This window comes from Phodopus roborovskii, unplaced genomic scaffold (genome assembly GCF_943737965.1).
Source record: "Phodopus roborovskii unplaced genomic scaffold, PHOROB, whole genome shotgun sequence".
NCBI classification, from domain to species: domain Eukaryota; kingdom Metazoa; phylum Chordata; class Mammalia; order Rodentia; family Cricetidae; genus Phodopus; species Phodopus roborovskii.
The window spans coordinates 20,401,608-20,421,316 of NW_026126460.1; the positions used below are offsets into that span (position 1 = coordinate 20,401,608).

At 40.5% G+C, this 19,709-nt stretch overlaps 1 protein-coding gene across 1 annotated transcript; it reads left to right on the plus strand.

Annotated features, from left to right (window-relative positions):
* The first annotated feature begins 24 nt into the window (after positions 1–24).
* Positions 25–18,544, plus strand: Cnot9 (CCR4-NOT transcription complex subunit 9). Its single transcript, XM_051190468.1, has 8 exons — positions 25–275; positions 7,807–7,986; positions 9,660–9,775; positions 11,942–12,051; positions 12,893–13,002; positions 15,803–15,901; positions 16,413–16,504; positions 17,749–18,544. Exons 1-8 carry the CDS (start codon positions 252–254, stop codon positions 17,915–17,917), a joined length of 900 nt encoding a protein of 299 aa, XP_051046425.1. The 5' UTR covers positions 25–251; the 3' UTR covers positions 17,918–18,544.
* Positions 18,545–19,709: the final 1,165 nt, after the last annotated feature.

A 19,709-nucleotide genomic window follows, 5' to 3' on the forward strand; every position in this document is an offset into this window, starting at 1 on the left:
TAGGTTGCAGACCAGTAGGTTGATCCTGAAGTTGGTGTCAAAGAACATACTCTAGGACTATTAGCTAGGCCGAGGGCCAGGAGGCGGGAAAGGGCTGTGTGGGTGGAGGGTCAGAGGTCAGAGGGCTGAGGAGGGGGAGGAGCGAGCCGGAGGCGGATGGCGGCTCTTCATCTCCGGCTGCACAGCCGCTGAAGCTGGGACGCGGGTCCGGCGCGTCCGGTGGAAGAATCAGAGCGGCGGCCGCTCCCAACATGCACAGCCTGGCGACGGCAGCGGTGAGTGGCTGCGCCCGGATGCCAGTCTCAGCCTGCTTCGTAGCTCCCAGAGCCGGGCCCCGAGTCCAGCTGCTTCTGCCCCTAGCCGCGAGGACCGGGAGTCTCCACGCCGCGCCCTGCCCGTGGCGGAGTCGGACCCCCAGCCATCCCCGCCGTGTCCGTCTCCTCCCCCGGCCTCGCGCGCGGCCTCTCGCATTCTTTTCCGGCGCCGAGGCCTGGTCCCCGCGCGCGGCCCCAGCAGGCCATTCATTGATTCATTTAAACTCGGCGTCAGTTTCTGGTCGCCGGTTGTGTGCTGGGCGTCAACGGGGATGAGTATAATTGTATGGCCATTCGCTCTGGTCCCATGCTCCTGGAACAACTCGCCTAGACACATCTCAGTGGGAAGGAAATGGCTTCTAGCTCAATCCACATGCTTTGCTTGTTGGAAGCCAGAGCCCCCAAGTTCAGGATGGTTGCATCTGACTTACGGTCCTCTGCGCTTAAAGCCTTCCTCGCACATCTCGTTTTTATCTTTTAACAAGAAAAGCTAATCACGTATTACAGCTCCCTGAAGTCATCCTCTGGCTTTTGGTCACATTTAGAAAAAGTAGACTCCTTGGCCTACAAGCCCTGTATGATGTGGTCCTTAGTCACGTTTATGGGCTCTGTTTTTGTCACTTGCTCCTTAAGCTCCGACCAGAAGCATATGCACTTTTCCACTGCATGACGCAGTCTCTAGTTTCTTTACCTGGAATTGTCCTCCTTAGGACAGCCTCCATACATACACACAAGTCTGCCCCAGAGTGGCTTTTTCTGACCATGTTTACAGAAGTTTGTAACTCCATCATTTTCTTTTGTAGAATATTGATTTCCCAGTGTGTAATTACTGGATTTTTTAACTTGTAGGTTGTCTTGTTTGCCTCTCGGGGTCAGGGGCAGGCCTTTTTTTTTTTTTTTTTTTTTTCTTGTGAATCCTGTTTACTTGGTTTCCCCACTGCTAGACCAGTTCCTACTGCAAGGTAAGCACTTAAATAATTTAGACTGAATTGCACTCTGACAACCGTATGAAAGCAGGATAATTTAAGAATACTTACAAACCTAGTAGTGGTGGTGCATGCCTTAAATCCCAGCACTTGGGAGCAGAGGCAGCTGAATCTCTTGAGTTTGAGGCAAGCTTGTTTCATAGAGCAAACAGAGTGCAGCGATGGCAAAAAGGAAAAAAGTTCTCAATGTGAATTTCTTCAATTATATTTAAAGTGCTGTGCGTAAATTAAAAGACTTGAACATTTGTTATGTTGTTTGACCCACCTGGCAGCTCTGGCAAATTCTTTTGTACCACTCATCCGGTAGAATATTTAGTGAGGATACTGAAGAATAAAAATTTGAGGCAGTTCCTTCACAATCCCTTATTCCCATAAGCATCCAAACTCCTTATGTTATTTTGATCTGAGCAAAAAAAAATATGTACTAGAGTCACATGCAGCAATACCACAGAAACCTAAATCTTTGGCGAAGACGCTTGGTTTTTGTTTAATAATGTATGTGTTCATATTGTGGGTGTGCATATGTGGAGGCCAGAGTCAACTTTGGGGGTTGTTCCTCTGGAGTGGTACTTGAGACGGAGTCTATCTCATTAATATATAGCAAGGAAACCATCCCTTAGGTAGGGAGATAGGAAGTACTATTAAAGGGCTTGAATGCAGGTGTTATAACTAGAGAGACAGTAGCAAAAGACACTGAAGTAGTTGGAATATAATATAGTGTACTCTTGTCATTACGGAATATATTCTGATATCTGTTACTATAAAAAAAAACTTTCCTATTTATTGTGGGCAGAAAACAGTGAAGGGTTATTTGCAAAAATTAGTAAGTGTAAGAGAGATGGCTAAGGTAAGAGGTCAAATCCCCAACACTCACATAAAAAGTCATCTGTGACTCCATGTGTGCAACCCCAGACAGCTTTGGGGTTAGAGACGGAAGAATCATTAGGGCTTGCTAACTGCTAGCCTCACTTCAAAGGAACATGGCCAGGAATGATTGAGGAGGTCTGAGCACACCTCTGCCCCACACGTGTTGATACCACACAAATGCTCATACTATGTGTAAAAAAAAAAAAAAATGTAACTAGTAAGGTGGGTTTGGGAGTCAGAAGATAAAGATACTTGCCTTCAAGCCTGGTGACCTGAGTTTGTCGACAGAACCCACTGGTGGGAAAAGAGAGATGACCACCACAGGTTATTCTCTAACTTTCACACATACACGATGGCACATGGAGTTACCTAGATTAGTGCAAACATGACATTGAGTCTTTTGTAATGAAACAGCCAAAGTAAACTTTCAGGAGAGGCATTAGATTCACTTGAATATAAAAGTTCTTCACTAGTTTCTACTGGCAGTTTGAACATTTGAGTTCCTCTTTCTGTGTGTGTATGTGTGTGCACGAGTTGTCTGTCTATTGGTGCATGTGTGGAGGCCAGACACCAGTGTCAGATGTCTTTCACTGTGTTGTTTACTTTTTAAATTATAATTATTTTCTTTTATGTATGGTATGTTCACAGGTGTATGGGTTCAAATGCAGGTGTCTGTGTTTAGGCCTGAAATTAATATCAGATATCTTCCTTGGTTACTCTACTTTGGCCTCCCTCTTGATCCCAAAGCTTGTGACTACATTTAAGCTGGCTTCCCCCTGGGATTCTCTGTCTCTGCTTCGTAAGTGCTAGGCTAGGGTGTTAGGCATCGGCACTTGTAGGACTTTTTGGGTAGGTCCTGTAGATCCCAAAATCTGCCCTCTGCAAGACAAGTGCTGGATTGACTGACCCCTTCCCAGACCTCCGCCTTGTTTCTTTTTCATTTTTTAGAATTTATTTTATGTGTATGAATGTTTTGCCTGCATGTATGAATGTGCATTCCTGGTGACCTTGGAGGTCAGAAAAGGGTCCCCTATAACTGGAATTACAGATGATTGTGAGTTACCATGTAGGTTCTTGAACCCAAGTCCTCTGCAAAAGCAACAAGTGCTCTTAACTACTGAGCCATCTCTCCAGCCCCCTTGTTTCTTTTTTGAAAAAGGGTTTCTCACATAACCTGGAGCTTCCCATTTCAGTTAGATTAGCTGACCAACAAAACTTCCATCTGTAAGTTCTGGAGTCCCAAGGTTATATATCTTCATGTTTAGTTAACTTTTGTATGGATGCTGCGGATCCAAACTCAGGTCTTCATGACTTGAGCTATAGGCACATACTGAGCCATTTTCCCAGCCCATTTTATTATCTTTGTGTTTAAACTGATTGACTTCCATTCTTTGGCAGGAATGAATTCAGTAAAATTGGTTCACTGCTGCCAAATCTCCTGTTGAAACTTAAGGCAAAGAATCTAGCTTCTCTTTGCTGGTTTACTTTCATGTATTAGTTTAGTGTGTGAGTGAATGTGCGTGTATGTGAGAGAGACACAGACAGACCTGTGTGTGTGTGTGTGTGTGTATAAATATATATATAGAGAGAGAGAGAGAGAGAGAGAGAGAAACTTGTAGAAGTCAGTCCTCTCCTACCACATTGAGTGCTGGGTATGGCAAATACCCTTACTCAGCTGAGTCATCTCACTGGCCCTACTTTGATTTTTTTTTTTTTTTTTTTTTTTTTTTTTTTTTTTAAGTCACACAGACCTGTAATGCCAAGACTTGGAAGACAGATCAAGAACGATCACAAGTTCCAGGCCAATCTAGTCTATATAATGAAACCCTAACTTACAAATAAACTTAAAAATTGGGGTCCTCATAAGGACAGTTAATACTTTCAGTGTGATTTAGAAAGCACTTTTAAGTCATATTTCTTTATGTTAATACTCAAAGGTACGTTTTGTCTGTAATCCTAGCATTCAAGAGGATGAGGCAGAAAGATTGCTGTGAGTTTAAGGCCAGCTTGTCTTGCACAGGGAGTTAAATAGAAGTCCCATGTTGAGCTCCCTCATTTTGAGATGTAATCTGTTAAATCTAACCCTATTCTTTCTTTCATTCACTGTCATATCAGGAAGACAGTGAGCCCTGCTGGCCATCAGCATTTAAGAAACCCATCTACATCGCATTTTCAGGTCACCAAAGGAGGAAAATGAGTTTTACAGTTTACAGATAAATGTTTATTCAAAATAATTTATAAATGTCTTTCTATTCACATTAGCTTTGTGATAATTGTAGTTAGCTATTAATGGCTTACTTAGGTGAATATCTTTCCTGAAATGAGTTTGGTTGAAAGAAAATATTAATTCAAGATATATTTTATACATACAAACCATTCAGCACAAAGGGGAGAACAGCTCTCTGTTAATTTGATGATATATACTTAAATGCATCTATTAAAAAGAAATGCTGTTAACTTTAGTGAATTACAAGGGATATTAATACCCCCTGGAATAGAGTCCTGTTCTAATCTTTTTTGTTTTTGTTTTCAAGATGGGTTTCTTTGTAGCTTTGGAGCCTGTCCTGGAACTCACTCTATAGACCAGGCTGGCCTCAAACTCACAGAGATCCGACTGCCTGAACCTCCCAAGTACTACGATTAAAGGCATGTGCTGCCACTGCATAGCTACTTTTAAATGCATTTTTAAGGTTTATTTTTATTTTATGTGCTTTGGTGTTTTACCTGCATATATGTCTGTGTGAGTGAGGTGGTGAGTGTCCTATAATGGGTTGTAGACAGTTGTGAGCTGCCATGTGGGTGCTGGAAATTGAACCTGGGTCCTCTGGAAGACCAGCTAATGTTCTTAACCACTGAACCGTCTCTCCAGATGGTAATTGATATTCTAAATTAAACTTAAGATTTTGTGACTGGTATTTATTAATAGTTCAACTTGCTTTGCAAATCTGTTAATAAACTATATTGTAACAATATTAAAGAAAGTTGTGTTAAGCTGGGCATTGGTGTCGAACACCTTTAGTCCTACCTAGTACTCGGGAGGCAGAGGCAGGTGGATCTCTGTGAGTTCAATTCCAGCCTGGTCTACAGAGTGAGTTCCAGGACAGGCTCCAAACTAATGCAGAGAAACCCTGTTTTGGGAAAAAAAGAGAAAAAGAAAAGAAAGTTGTGTTAGGGTAGAAAAAAATAATTTCTTCAACTCTGGAGGTGGGAGGTTGCAATTTTATTGTATAGAACAGGTGAGGACTGACTCTACAGAGTGGTCTTAGAGATATTGAACTCTGCCATACATTCACTGTGTGGCCTTGATTGTGTTAAACCTTTATTAACCTTAGCTCAGAGGGTAAAGTGAGGAAAACTTCCTTCTAATAGTAATTCCTAGAAAGTACAGGCTTCATCTGATCTGCAGCAGCAGAAAATACCTGTGGTTGTCTAGACCAGATTACTGAAAGAGGCCCTGGGGAACTTCAGGGGAATAATAGAAGTGATCTATATCATAACTGTGATGGTCACCAAGATATATGTTAACAAAATTCATTGAACTGTGCACTTAACTTGGGTGTGCTTTTATTGTATACTTTATAAAAAGGGATGCTTCTCTCTTATAGCAGCACTAAATATTTTCTAAGATATTTTTGAACTGGTAGTCTTTTAGAAACTAGTAGTTAATACAGTAGCTCCACTTTAACTTATGACAAAATTGGATGATTTACCCTAGACCACACAGCTCTATTAAATAGCTAAACTGGATTGTTGTGGTGTTTAGTTTGGTTATTTATTTATTTATTTATTGGGGGTGGGTAGGGGATAGGGTCTCTATGTAACTCTGGCTGTCCTGAAGCTTACTATGTAGATCAGGCTGGCCTTGAACTTGAGAGATCCACCTGCCTCTGCCTCCTGAATTAAAGGTGCATGCCACCACCCCTAGCTAAAACTGGATCTTGAAGTCACTTCAGATTCCCAGTTCAGGATGCATTCTATCTACTAAGGTATTTAATTACTTGAAAGTTCATGGGGGGTGTTTTGTTTTGTTTTTGTGTGAGTTACATTGATGTTCTGTCTAAGTCATAATGTTACATAGTGAGTTCTGTAAAACTGCTTTATAGACTTTCCCATAAAAGTGTTTGTTAAGTGCTTTGTAGTCTCATAATTAGAAATTTTCTCCTAATGGCATTATTGGGGGGGGGGTGTTGAGACAGGGTTTCTCTGTATTGTTTAGGAGACTGTCCTGGAACTCTCTCTGTAGACCAGGCTGGACTTGAACTCATAGAGATCTACCTGCCTCTGCCTCCCGAGTACTAGTTTTCTTTTGGGATCTTTTGAACTAAGCATAATGATGTTTGTCTGAAACTTTTACATATTAATTACATGTCTAAGTCAGAATGCTCTATTAAAAGATTGTATGCTGGTGGCATACACCTGTAACCCTAAAAAGGAAAGAACATTGTTTTGAGATCAGATCTGGCTTTCGGGCAGATAGATAATAAGCGGCATTAGCAAAGAAGTTAAAAGAGTGAGCTTTGTTGCTGGACTACCTGTATAAAGGTTGTTTTGTTTTGACATAAGTATTACTACATAACCCTAGGTATCCTGAAACCTGTTGCATAGACCAGGTACCTCAAATTCACAGAGATATATCTACCTGCCTCTGCCTCCAGAGTGTTGAACCATGAGCCTATTGCCATTTAAATAGTAAGTAACTCTTCTATGTCTTAGCTTCCTTGTTTATGAAATGAGATGAGGGGTCTAAAGAAATGGTTCGACAACTACAAATTTGTATTGTTCTTACAGAGGACTGAAGTTTCATTCCCATCATTCATATTGGGTGACTCAAACTGCTTGTAATCCCAGCTCTTTGGGATGCCCTTTCTGGGCTCTGAGCACCCACATGCAAGTGCCATACACATACAGAGAGACATACATATAAGTAAAATAAGATAAACACTAAAATAATGCCTAGCATTACATTATAGGACTTTTTCAGAAAACCAGGCAAGGGACTTAAAGCTAAAATGTGCCCTATGTGTCCATTAGTGGTTTTTTGTTTTTTTTTTTTTTTTTTTTAAGGTGATCTAATAACCTAAACATATGTTTGGGGGGGGTTTTATATACTTTTATTTTTTTATGTATGTAGTATGGTCCATATCGAACTATATATATTAATATATTATATTCTAATATAAAGATGCACCAAGATATATTTAAGCCATCTCGGGGGCTGGAGGATGGCTCAGCAGTTAAGAGCACTGGCTTCTCTTGCAGAGATTCTGAGTTCAATCCCCAACAACCACATGGTGATCACAACCATCTACAATGAGATCTGGTGCCCTCTTCTGGCCTGCAGGTATACTTGCAGACAGAATATTGTATCCATATTTTAAAAATATGTATTTAAGCCAACTCTTATTGATAGATGTTTGTTAGTTTTCTGCCTTAACATCACAATAGTAAGCATACTAGTATATCTTCGTTACAGCCAAATATACCTATCACACAAACTCCTAAACATGGGCTCATTAACTGATGTGTTTAGTAAAATTTCTATTATTTAGAAAAATACATTTTTTCCTAAAGCACTACTGCAGGATAAGACTTGATTTAACTGTATAAACTGACATTTGTTTTCTTGTTTTCCCCTGAAGCCTGTGCCTACTGCACTGGCCCAAGTGGACAGAGAGAAGATCTATCAGTGGATCAATGAACTGTCCAGTCCTGAGACGAGGGAAAATGCTTTGCTGGAGCTAAGCAAGAAGCGAGAATCTGTCCCTGACCTTGCACCCATGCTGTGGCATTCATTTGGTACTATTGCAGCACTTTTACAGGTGGGTGTGTATCCACAAGTAGGAATAGGAATTCAGTCATGTTTGCTACTTCTTGTGTGTTTTTCTCTTCCTTGGGTCAAATGATTTTTGAAGACTTTAGAAGAATGATTGTTGAAATTTTTGTTTTGTTTTTGTCTATTTGTTGAGACAGGGTTTCTCTTTGTAGCCCTAGTTGTCTTAGAACTTGATTTGTAGACCAGGCTGACTTTGAACTCACAGAGATCTGCTTGCCTCTGCCTCCCGAATGCTGGGATTAAAGGCATGTGCCGCCACCACCAGCAACAGGTGAATCTTAAATATGTTGAAGCCAGGCAGGAGGCAGATCTCTGTGAGTTTGAGACCAGCCTGGTCTACAAGAGCTAGTTCCAGGACAGCCTCCAAAGCCACAGAGAAACCCTGTCTCAAAAAAAAAAAGCAAAAAAAGAAATATGTTGAGAAACTCCTTATAGTAGTATGACAGGGTAGATCTGTTTAGCAGGGAAGATAATAGAAATAGTATAAGAGGTTAAGAGCACTGACTGCTCTTCCAGAGGTCCTGAGTTCAATTCCCAGCAACCACATGATGGCTCACAACCATCTTTTGGCCTTCAGGGATACATGCAGAGAGAATACTGTATACATAATAAGTAAATAAATCTTAAAAAAAAAAAAAAAAAAAGTATAAGAACTATAGATATAGTCTGAGGAAAGAAAATGTTGAGATAAAGGTGTATCAGCTATTGCATTAAAGGTAGATATCTGAGTGTTTTAAAAAATAACTGCATCTGGTAAGGTAGCTTACTGGGTAAAGGCAATTGGTTGCTGCCAAGTCTGACAGTCTGAGTTTGATCCCTGGGACCAGCACAGTACAAGGAGAGATTTGAATCCTGTAGATTGACCTCAGACACGTGTGCTATGATGTGCACACACACCACAAAAACAAATAAGACCAAGAAAAAAATTTGAGTCAAGCCAGAGTGGGAATAGGTGGAAAATGATTAAAATAGAACAATCCCAAGGTAGTAGAAAAATCATCCAATAAAGTTCCTCCCCAAATTACTAATGATCTTTAAAATCTGTTCGGCAAATTCATATGGCACTCCTAACACATGTAGTCAAGAGTCGATTAGTGTTATGGAAGGATTTACAGATAAAATAGAATTATATTCAACATGGGTCTGATTGTTATGAAATAGAATACATGTTAAAGTTATAACAAATTCTGTAAGGATCCCTCAATTAAAAGACTAGCTACAGGAACTAGAGAGGTGGCTCAGTGGTAAAGAACATGGGCTGTTCTTACAGAAGTCCTGATTCCCAGTACCTACACTGTGATTTACTACCAGCTGTAAACTCCAGTTTCAGGGGATCTGATAGCCTCTTTCTGATCTCTGTGGGCACAGCATATAAATGATGCACAAACATATATGCAGAAAAAACACCAGCACACATAAAATACAATAAAATAAAGATTAGCTGCAAAATCAGGAGGAAGTGTAGGAGACCCAGTTGTTTCTATGGCAGTACTCCCAGAGATACATGGGAAAAAAATCTTGCCTAGTTAGTCCAGTATGCTTGTGATGAAAGGATAATTCAATTTCTGCAGAAATTAAAGTGGTATTTTAAAGTTACTATACTGTGACACTGTGATAATTTGTGATTAATTGCTATCTGGGATTCCTTGCATTTTTCAGGAAATTGTAAATATTTATCCATCTATCAACCCTCCAACTTTGACAGCACATCAGTCTAACAGAGTTTGCAATGCTTTAGCATTGCTGCAATGTGTGGCCTCACACCCAGAGACCAGGTAAGTTCTGTGAGTGTGTTGGTCAGTTAATGGGACTGGATGAGTGTTTTATAGAAACTTAGCTTTGTTGAATGATCAAAGAAAGAGCATGCAATGTGGTGTGTGGGTATGAGTCTTCAGAACTTATTTTAAAATTTATCAGTTGGTTTTGCAGTTCCTTGTGGATATTTGTGGATAGGGTTCTTAGTTTCTGCTTTTGTTTTTATGGCCAAGACTGATCTCAAACTCTTAATCCTGCCACCTTTGTCTGTCACATTTCTCTTGGTTTTTTGTTTTGTTTTTTGTTTTTTGTTTTTTTTTTTTTTTTTTTTTTTTTTTTGTTGTTGTTGTTGTTGTTTTGTTTTTGGACAGTTTCTACACTGCTAAGTTTGACAAGTATTTTTAGTTTCTGGTTACAGATTTGAAGGAAATATGTTTTTAAATAAAGTAGAATACAATTCCATACTTTCAACATCATAGAAACAGTTTTCAAAATAGTAATAAATGCTCTGAACAGAAGCTGATCAACTCATTTAGTGATTTGCTGTGTCTTAAGAGGAAAGATTTTTGTTCTGTTACCTTAAAAATATTTTCTGGCAGTGGTTCAATCTCAAATATGAAACCAGAGCTTTAAGCCTCCTGATATGGCATGATGGTTCATACCTGTAATTCCAGCACTCAGGAGGCTAAGACAAGAGGCTTGCTACAGAATGAGGCCCTGTTTCAAAATACCAAAATTAAGTAGTTACTTTATGTTCAATTAAATCATCTTACAGCTTTGAAGTTTTAAAGAGCAAAGTTCATGTCACAGGAAAATTAATATATTTAGGTACATGGGCACTTCTTTTTTTCGAAATCATAAAAGGCACTCAGCCATGATTGTTGTACAATACATGGCATATAGTAGGAACTCAGTTTTATTTTTGTTGTTTTGGGTGTTTTTGGTGGGGAGCCGGGGGTGTTCTTCCTCTGAGACAAGGTTTCTCTGTAGCTTTGGAGCCTGTCCTAGAACTCTTATAAAGGTGTGCATGTGTGTGCTAGAGGGTGAACACATGTGCCTGCCTGCCACTCCTGTATAGGTGCTTACAGAGATTAGAAAACATCAAATCCCCCGGCAGCTGTGGCTACCAGAGGCAGTTGTAATCTACTGGAAATGGGTGTTGGGAACTGAACTCATGTCCTAACAGATACTCATAACCACTGAGAGCTATCTTTCCAGCCTCAAGGAAGAATCTCTTTAGTACTAATGTAGCGTCTTACCTCTCTTATCTCTTGTCTGTCCTTCCTCTCCTCTCTTCTCTCCCTTCTGTTTTTCCCTACCCTACCCTCTCCTATCTTCTCTCTCTCCTCCTCTCCCCTTTCCTACCCTTCTCTACCGTACCCTGCTGTCTTCTCATATCTTTACTTTTGTCTTTCTTCTTCTCTCCCTCTCCTCCCCTCCCCTTCCCTCTCCTCTTCTTTTGGAGACAGTGTCTCCAAGCTGGCCCCAAACTCATGATTCTCCTAATTTAGGCATGCTCTTGAGTTCTAGGAACTCAACAGCATTGCAACAACACATTAGCTTTAAAATTTATGATTTGATCTTTTTTAAACCTATAGTCAAGAACTTTTGAGTTAATAAGATTTTAAGGTATTTGGTGCAGACTGAAGGTAGATTGTGTTGGTTCACCCACCCTAACCTGGGTGGTTATTACGCATTGACACCTTGAGCTGAGTCTGTATGATATGTCAATGAGGGCAGGAGGCTATGCTTCTAAGCAGTAGACATCTCTCGACTCTGACTGTGTGCTAAGTAACCCCCAACACTTCTTACTTCTGGCAATCAACCTTATTTCCAAACATTGACACACGACTCCTAGGAACAAAATTATATACATTTCAGGTTGATCAAGACTAAAAACTAAAAACCAATACAATTCTTTTCTAAAGTTTTTTTTTTTTTTTTTTGAGACAGGATTTCTCTGTGCCTTTGGAGCCTGTCCTGGAACTAGCTGTGTAGACCAGGCTGGCCTCAAACTCACAGAGCTCAGCCTGCCTCTGCCTCCTGAGTGCTGGGACTAGAGGCATGTGCCACCACCGCCCAATTCTAAAGATTTCTTACTCTGGCAGTTTCACGTCTTGTTCAGGCTTAGACGTGATATTTAGAAGTCTGCTCTGAATTCTGAACACGCTTGTTTTTTCTTTCAGGTCTGCTTTTCTTGCAGCACACATCCCACTTTTTCTGTACCCCTTTTTGCACACAGTCAGCAAAACTCGTCCCTTTGAATATCTTCGGCTCACCAGCCTTGGAGTTATTGGTAAGTTATTTTATTATTTTTGTTTAGTTTTTCTTGAGACAGGGTCTCATGTAATGTAGGCTGACCTCAGGATTACTGTGTAGCTGAGAATACCCTTGAATTTTTAAATTTCTCACCCTTTAACCTCCACCTCCAAAGTGCTGGGATTATAGGGTTACATCCCCGTACTTAATGCAATGCTGGGGATTGAACTCAGAGTTTCCTGCATGCTAGGCAAACACTCTACCAACTGAACTGTACAGGCAGCCTAGGGAAGTTATTAGGGACATTTTGTAAGCCTGAAATTCTTATGGACAGTAGTGGTCTAAGTTGTGTATTTTGTTCAACTTGTTATGACTTATTCATTTTTTGTCTTTGACATCTTATTTACTAGTGAGTGCTTGCAAACTGAGCAAGCACCATTCTCAATGTTGCTGGTAAAGCTGTGTGGATCAATAATCATTTAGCATCAAGTTATAGAGGGAGTAAGGAATAACTTGATCAACTTTTAACTAAGTTGAATGAACATGTTAAGGAACTCAGAACCTTGTACTAGGCCAGTGTTCCGACACTGAGCACTTTCCCCACTTGCTTTTTAACTTTACTTTTAAATTTTGACACAACATCTCATTAAATTACTGAGGCTGGCCTTGAACTCAACAGTCTTCCTGCCTGTGCCTTCCCAAATACTGGGATTACACTCATGACTCTGCTGCTGACTCTTGTTTTTTTGTTTAAGTGAATATGAAACCGATTGTATATCATATTACTTAAATTCCATGACTTGCTTTCATGGACAGTGCATAGTAAATATAATTAGAAATTTATTTAAAATAATTTTGTTTGTCCATATTTTCTTTAGGGGCCTTGGTGAAAACAGACGAACAAGAAGTAATCAACTTTTTATTGACAACAGAAATAATCCCTTTGTGTTTGCGCATTATGGAATCTGGAAGTGAACTTTCTAAAACGGTATGTCCTTTTAAGTCAGATTCAACATTGTTTTGGCTCTGGAGCTGCTGCTTTGTGGCTCTAGAATCATTTTCTGCCTCTCCAGGGAAGTCAGAGCAAAAAGTCAAGGCAAGCACTGATGTAGAGGCCATGGAGGATGCTTGCTCAACCTACTCTCAAAGCTATGTTGCCTTTACTGGCCTGATACTATATAGCACAGGCAGACCTCATATTAGGAGCAGTCCTTCTGTCTCAAGCTCCTGAGGTGCAGCACCATACTAGGCTTTGTATTTAGCTTTCCTTATATGACACTTATAACACCTTGCCCATAACCTGGGAAGTATTTTAAAATAAACAGGGGTGTGGCTGGAGAATTGGTTCAGTGGTTAAGAGCACTGGCTGTTTTTGCAGAGGACCATGGTCTGATTCCCATTACCCATATGATGATAGCTCACAACCACCTGTAACTCCAGTCCCAGAGGATCTATTGCTGTCTTCTGGCCTCTGAGCACTACGTGCACATAGTGTACAGACACAGATGAAGGCAAAATACCCATACATCCATACATAAAATAATAGACAAGTCCTTTTTTTAAATATGGGGCTGGAGAAATGGCTTAGTGTTTAAGAACACTTGCTGCACAATCATGTTCAGATTCAGCACCCATGTATCAAGCCAGACATCCTGTGCATACCTATAATCCCAGCTCTGAGCAGATAGAGATAGGAGAGTCATGGGGACTTGCTGACTTCTAGTCTAAAATAAAGCACAAGCCCCAGGTTAAAGGCCGTGGCCCTGTCTGGAAGGAATAGGCAAAGAGTTAGAGAGAACATCTGACACCCTGTTTGGCTTCTGCACAGACCTGCACCTATACGTGAGCATATATTCACATAGACAAATACACAAATTTTAAAAAAAGTTTAGTAAATATGGACCTACTACTACTGAGTGCTTTTCATGGTAGTAAAGTTTAGTTAGGTAGGTGGTTAATTGATTGGCTGATGTTTTTATTTCTGTGTATGTGCGCATGCCACGGCATACATGTGAAGGTTAGAGAGCAACTTGTGGGAGTTGCTTCTCTCCTTCTAGCATGTGCTTCTTGGGTTCTATACTCAGGCTCTTGGGCTTGGTGGGAAGTGTCCTTACGCACAGGGCCATCTCACTGGCCCTGGTTGCTTGGTTGCTTGGTTTAAATACTGCTAGGTAAATATGTAATGTAACTACTTAGGAACTAGGCATTATCCACTAAACTAGATGTATGCCTGCTTTGTAACTATTGGCAGTGCCTTGGAGTACTGGTTTACTGACTGCCTCTAACGGATTGATGCTACCTAGGAAAAGTTATAAGGCAATGCTATAATTCTGAGTTGCTAGAAATGTTTTGTGTTTTAAGCTGTTGTGGTCTACAGATACAGGCTATAAAACTCAACAAGTGACACTTTGTTAGTGAATTTGCTCTTTGTTATGCGTTTTGTGTTAGTTTCCTTTTGCTGTCATGATAAATTGGCAAAATTAAGTGATGGCTTAATTTGTAAATTTATTCTCAGTTCTAGTAGCCTCAGATCAATTTCAACAAGCTGAAATTAAGCCAGAAACAGCAGGGCCATGGTTCCTCTAGAGGCTATAGAGCAGAGTCCCTTTACATGCCTTTTCTTGTTTCTAGAATTGCATTCCTTGTGTTCTATTACACATGGTTCCCTTTTCAATACAGAGCAAGCATCAAACATGTTCACATCTCATTCTCTTACATTCCCTTCTCCTTTGTGGATTAAATCTCCATCTCTCACTTAGAATGATGTTGGTGTAATCTCTCTAGGTCAAGATTCCTAATTATATCTGCAAAGACCCTTTTTTATATATGAAGCAAAACTCTCAGGGTTTGATGATTAAGACTTGGTTACCTTTGAGGCATATTATTTGGCCCTTCACAGTGATATACCTCAGTAAAAGAGGAGTAACAGTTCTGATGGCACCAAAGAAAGATGATCATCATCCTAATTATCTGCAAGCAAGTATTGTGACTCTTGCTTGTAATCCCAACACTTAGGGGGTCATTACTGTGAGTTTGAGAGTACAGAGTAAAACCCTGTTGAGATACACTATTTATGGTTTATTAAAGTTTGCCTGAAAATCAGAAAAGCATAGCAGCCATCCACTATCTCTTATCTCTACCTCAGTTCAGACCAAAGGGGCCATCCTCAAACTATTCCTGACTTCACTGCTCCTCAGATTCACTCAGACTGCTATGCTGTCCTCAACGTGGCTGGAGACTACTCTCAGACTGAATGCCTCTACCTTTTATAATTCTCAAATCCTGGGATTAAAGGCATGAGCTCTGATTTACTCTCTGGTAGCCCAATGTGGTCTTGAACTCAGAACTATCTGCCTTCTGAGTTCTGGGATTAAAGGTGTGTGCCACCACCACCTGATCTCTATAGCTTGAGGGTGGCTTTGCTTTCTGAATCCTCAGACAAGCTATAATAAATCACCACACCCTATCTCAAACTTTTTCCCCAAAATGATTGTCTGGTTTAAATTAGAGGTGGGGGGGGGGTTCATCAGGTTTTTTTTTTTTTTTTTTTTTTTTTTTGTGGGTCTTTGTTTGTTTTAAGCCTGTACCAAGCTGATTTGGTACTCACTAAGTACCCTACGCTGGCCTCAAGTTTTAGGTTATCCTCCTGATAATTATCAAGGGCGTTTCCCTTTTATGTAAAATGGGATGGGTTCAATAGGAAAAATAAGACCTATAAATCACCTTTAGAAAAAAATCCTGCCGTACAGTAATTGTTCAGTCCAATAATATATGTTCTTTTGCTCCAGGTTGCCACATTCATCCTCCAGAAGATCCTCTTAGATGACACTGGTTTGGCTTATATATGTCAGACATATGAGCGTTTTTCCCATGTTGCCATGATCTTGGTGAGTTCTTTTCAGTCTTTGCAATTCTGATCACATAACTGAGTCCCTTTGTAACTGGCTGTAAATGTAGTCTTCTAACTAGAAATAACTATGGTGGTACATGCCTGTCATCCCAGTGTTTATAAGGCAAAGAAAGACAAGAGGATCATTGCAGGCTTGAGGCCAGCATGAGTTCCACACCAGACAGGTGAAGAAGTAATGCTCTGTCTCAAAATACTAGCTCAAATGGTAGTGCATGCCTTTAATCCCAGACCTCCAGAGGCAGAGGAAGGCAGATCTCTGTGTGTCTGAGCCCAGCCTGAGATAGATAGATAGATAGATAGATAGATAGATAGATAGATAGATAGATAGATAGAGTACTAGGATAGCCAAGACCACATAGACCCTGTCTCAAACAGGAAAAAATAATAAAAATATTGGAAACTGCTATAATGATTTTTAGATGATCTAATCTCTGGTGTCAATTTGAATTATTTTGTGTTTTCCCCCATCCTTGTTTTGGGTAAAACAGGGTAAAATGGTCCTGCAGCTATCCAAAGAACCATCTGCCCGTCTTCTGAAGCACGTAGTAAGATGTTACCTTCGACTCTCAGATAATCCCAGGTAAAGATTTATAGGACTTGGAACTTTAGGGAAATAATCTCACAAGTGGATTCTAGTCTCATGCCCAGCTCCTATGTCCTAAGGATTAGAAAGGATATAAATCTAAGACAAACTTAAGTTCCTATTAAAATCTAACTTTAAAATTTTAAATATCCACTAGTTAGATCTTCCCATTCTAACTCTGTCCTACCTCAAAATTCCAAAAAGCCCAGACAGTTTCAAGGGAGGCCATATCATGTGGTTTGGGCTTTCTGTGACTACTCCCAAGTAATCAGAAAAGTATACTTCCAGAGATGTCCTGGAAAGATCCATGGCCAGAGGCTCTTGACTCATGCTTGCAGTCCTCTGCGTCCTGTAAGGCGTGGAGCTTATTTCTTTTTCTTGGTACATTCAAGATCTCTGCCAGAATCACTTTGAAGATGTAATGCACTTCAGAAATGTTTGACCTTTTGTCCTATTAATCCATAATTTATGCTGAAAGCTACATGCTCATATTCTGCCAAACCACATAATGGAGTGGTTTCTGAGTTCCTAGGAATCAGGTTGCTTGATTAATGTGAACTCAGTCTCTAGGCCCTAGCTATTCTTTGATCATTTTGTCCTGTTTTTCAGTGATTCCTATTTCCTCCAAGTTTGCAATGTACCTTTTAAAAATTCTACCTGTTTGAGTATAAGGGCTATAACTGTTCAGAACAGCCCTGTATGGAGTTGGCATTTGCCTTTTTCAGGCTTCTAGGTAATAATGCTACCATAGTTTTTGCTATTCATCTCTTATTAAGGTTTTCAAATACAAAGTTGAAGCATTTGCTTAAAGACATAACTGATGTTAGTATAGAATTAAAACCCACTGATTTATCATACAAATGAGGTCATGTCTGCTGTCAGTGTACAATTTTTAAAATAATTTACCATAGACTTTGTCTTACGGTATTTTGACAGTATTTATTATGGTATCAGAACAAAATTTGAAGTGAAGTAAACTGTTGCATCATTTTGTATTCCATTTTGCTTTTACATGAACTTCTGCATTAGGGTATGTTGAAAATATTTGTGAACTAAACATTCTAGGTGTTTCTGAACCTATGCATAATATCTTTTTTTAAGAATTCTAGTAGCTTCTGATTAACTTCACAAAGCATATTTCTACCTAGGAAGTTGTATGTTTATATTTTGGGGCTCTTCTAAGCCCCAAAATGTGGGTTTATTTGTTGTCTCCCTGGTTGGTTTGTTTGTTTCTGATGTAGGGCACGTGAAGCACTCAGGCAGTGCCTCCCTGACCAGCTGAAGGACACAACCTTTGCCCAGGTGCTAAAAGATGACACCACCACGAAACGCTGGCTTGCACAACTGGTGAAGAACCTGCAAGAGGGCCAGGTCACCGATCCCCGGGGGATTCCCCTGCCCCCTCAGTGATCCTTCCTATTTCCTCCTACTACTCTCATAAGTGTGGGAGTGGGAGTGGGACCTCTGAGGAAAACAGCTCAGGTTTTATTGCCGACCGGGAATAGACAACCTCAATGCTGAACCGCACTGGAGAAAAGGGGCGAGGTACCCCGCTGAGGTGTGTGGGCTGACTGGAGGTCCTGGATCCCCCTGCTGCTCCCAGGAATTGGGCTCCTGACACAGCAGTCTGCCGCCACAGCCCCAGGAGGGAGTCAACACCAGCAAATGCTGTATTTGCAGCATGCCCAAGATGACCCTGTTCCTGAACCTCTACCTAGTCACTGGTAGAAAGGAGACATGGTAATAGCAGCAACGCTCTAGCTCTAGGCATGGTGAGCGCCTGGGACCAAGCCATGTGGCTTTTTTTTTTTTTTTTTTTTTTAACTTTGCCTTCCTGGAAGACTCAAGATGTGTGTCTCTCTTCCCTCTCTCTCTCACTCTCAGTATTTGTTTACTTTGGGTTTTTGTTTTTAATCTCAAGAGAGAGGTGTGTTTAATGGATACAAGCTGTAGTTTTCAGCAAAACTTTGTCAATTGGCACTGTTTACAAGTCTGTTAGCTGCATAAGCTCAATAAAAAGTTGGTCTGGGCATTGCATCCCCTCTGGCAGACAGATAGCTGCATTAGGCTGTTGGATGGAATGGGAGGCAGGGGAAGAGGAACACCAAAGGACAAGCAGGAACTCTCCACCTATTCCCCTCTGCTCCCTTCTTTCATTTCCAGCCTGGTTGCCATGAGGACCTTAATCTTGGTTCTGGCTTTAGCTATTAGCTTTTACAAATTTCAGCGCTTTCCCCTTCTTTTAACCACTTAAACTTAAAGCAGATGTCTTAATTTACCCAATTCCTGAAAGAGTATTATACTGGGGCAGGAAGGATGGCAGTCTTCAGATCAAAGATGATTTCTGGGTGTGTCTTCTCAAAGGAAGCAAGCATGTGGATCCAGGTTTAGGCTCTGTGATCCCATTCTCCTAGTGTGAGTTTCAATAGTGCCATCTCTCCTCATGATTATACTTGAAACAGTATTAGCTAAATGAGTTTTTTCTGATTTAAGATGAATAGCTAGATTTTGCTGGCTCAGTCTCCTCTCCCTTTTAAGACATTTTCTTTGGTCTATGGAAAATACAGGGTTGCCACTAAAATATTGTTTACTTACTGATAATATATCAGAGTTCCCCTTCCATCTCCATGGGCTTGAATGTATAACCTATTATAAACTGCCTTTCTTTCTGTGACCATTCTCATTATCAGCACTTGCTCTTCCTCTCTGAACCTCATCCGCAAAGATAGAACTATTGATCCAACTCTAAAGAGAGACCAAGTCTTTAGCCCATGTCTTACACATCTGAAGATGTCAGTAACAAGTTTGAGGAAGTTGTATAAAGGAATGGATACTCATTGAAAAACCTTTGTAGAGGCAGTTGAGCCAACCTAAGGGCTCTTTAAGCCGACTTTCACAAAGGGAGCCGGCCTTGATAGTTGGCTTCTGTCTCTAGAGCCAAGAAAGTAGTAATTAGGTAGCCTAGATTTAGGAAGGATAGAATAAGCACTTATTTCCTTGCCTTCCCATTTGAAAAGGAGAACCCGGCCTCAGGCCTAAAGAGGAAAGGTCTTAGAGAAAACAGAAAACAGCATCAACTTGATAGATATTTTGACTCACTCCAGTTTGTGATCTGAAAAGTTTAACTAGGGTACCCTGATATTTGAAATTCGCCTTCCTACCGAGCCAAAGTTTCTCATTCTTCTCCACATGGGGAGCAGCT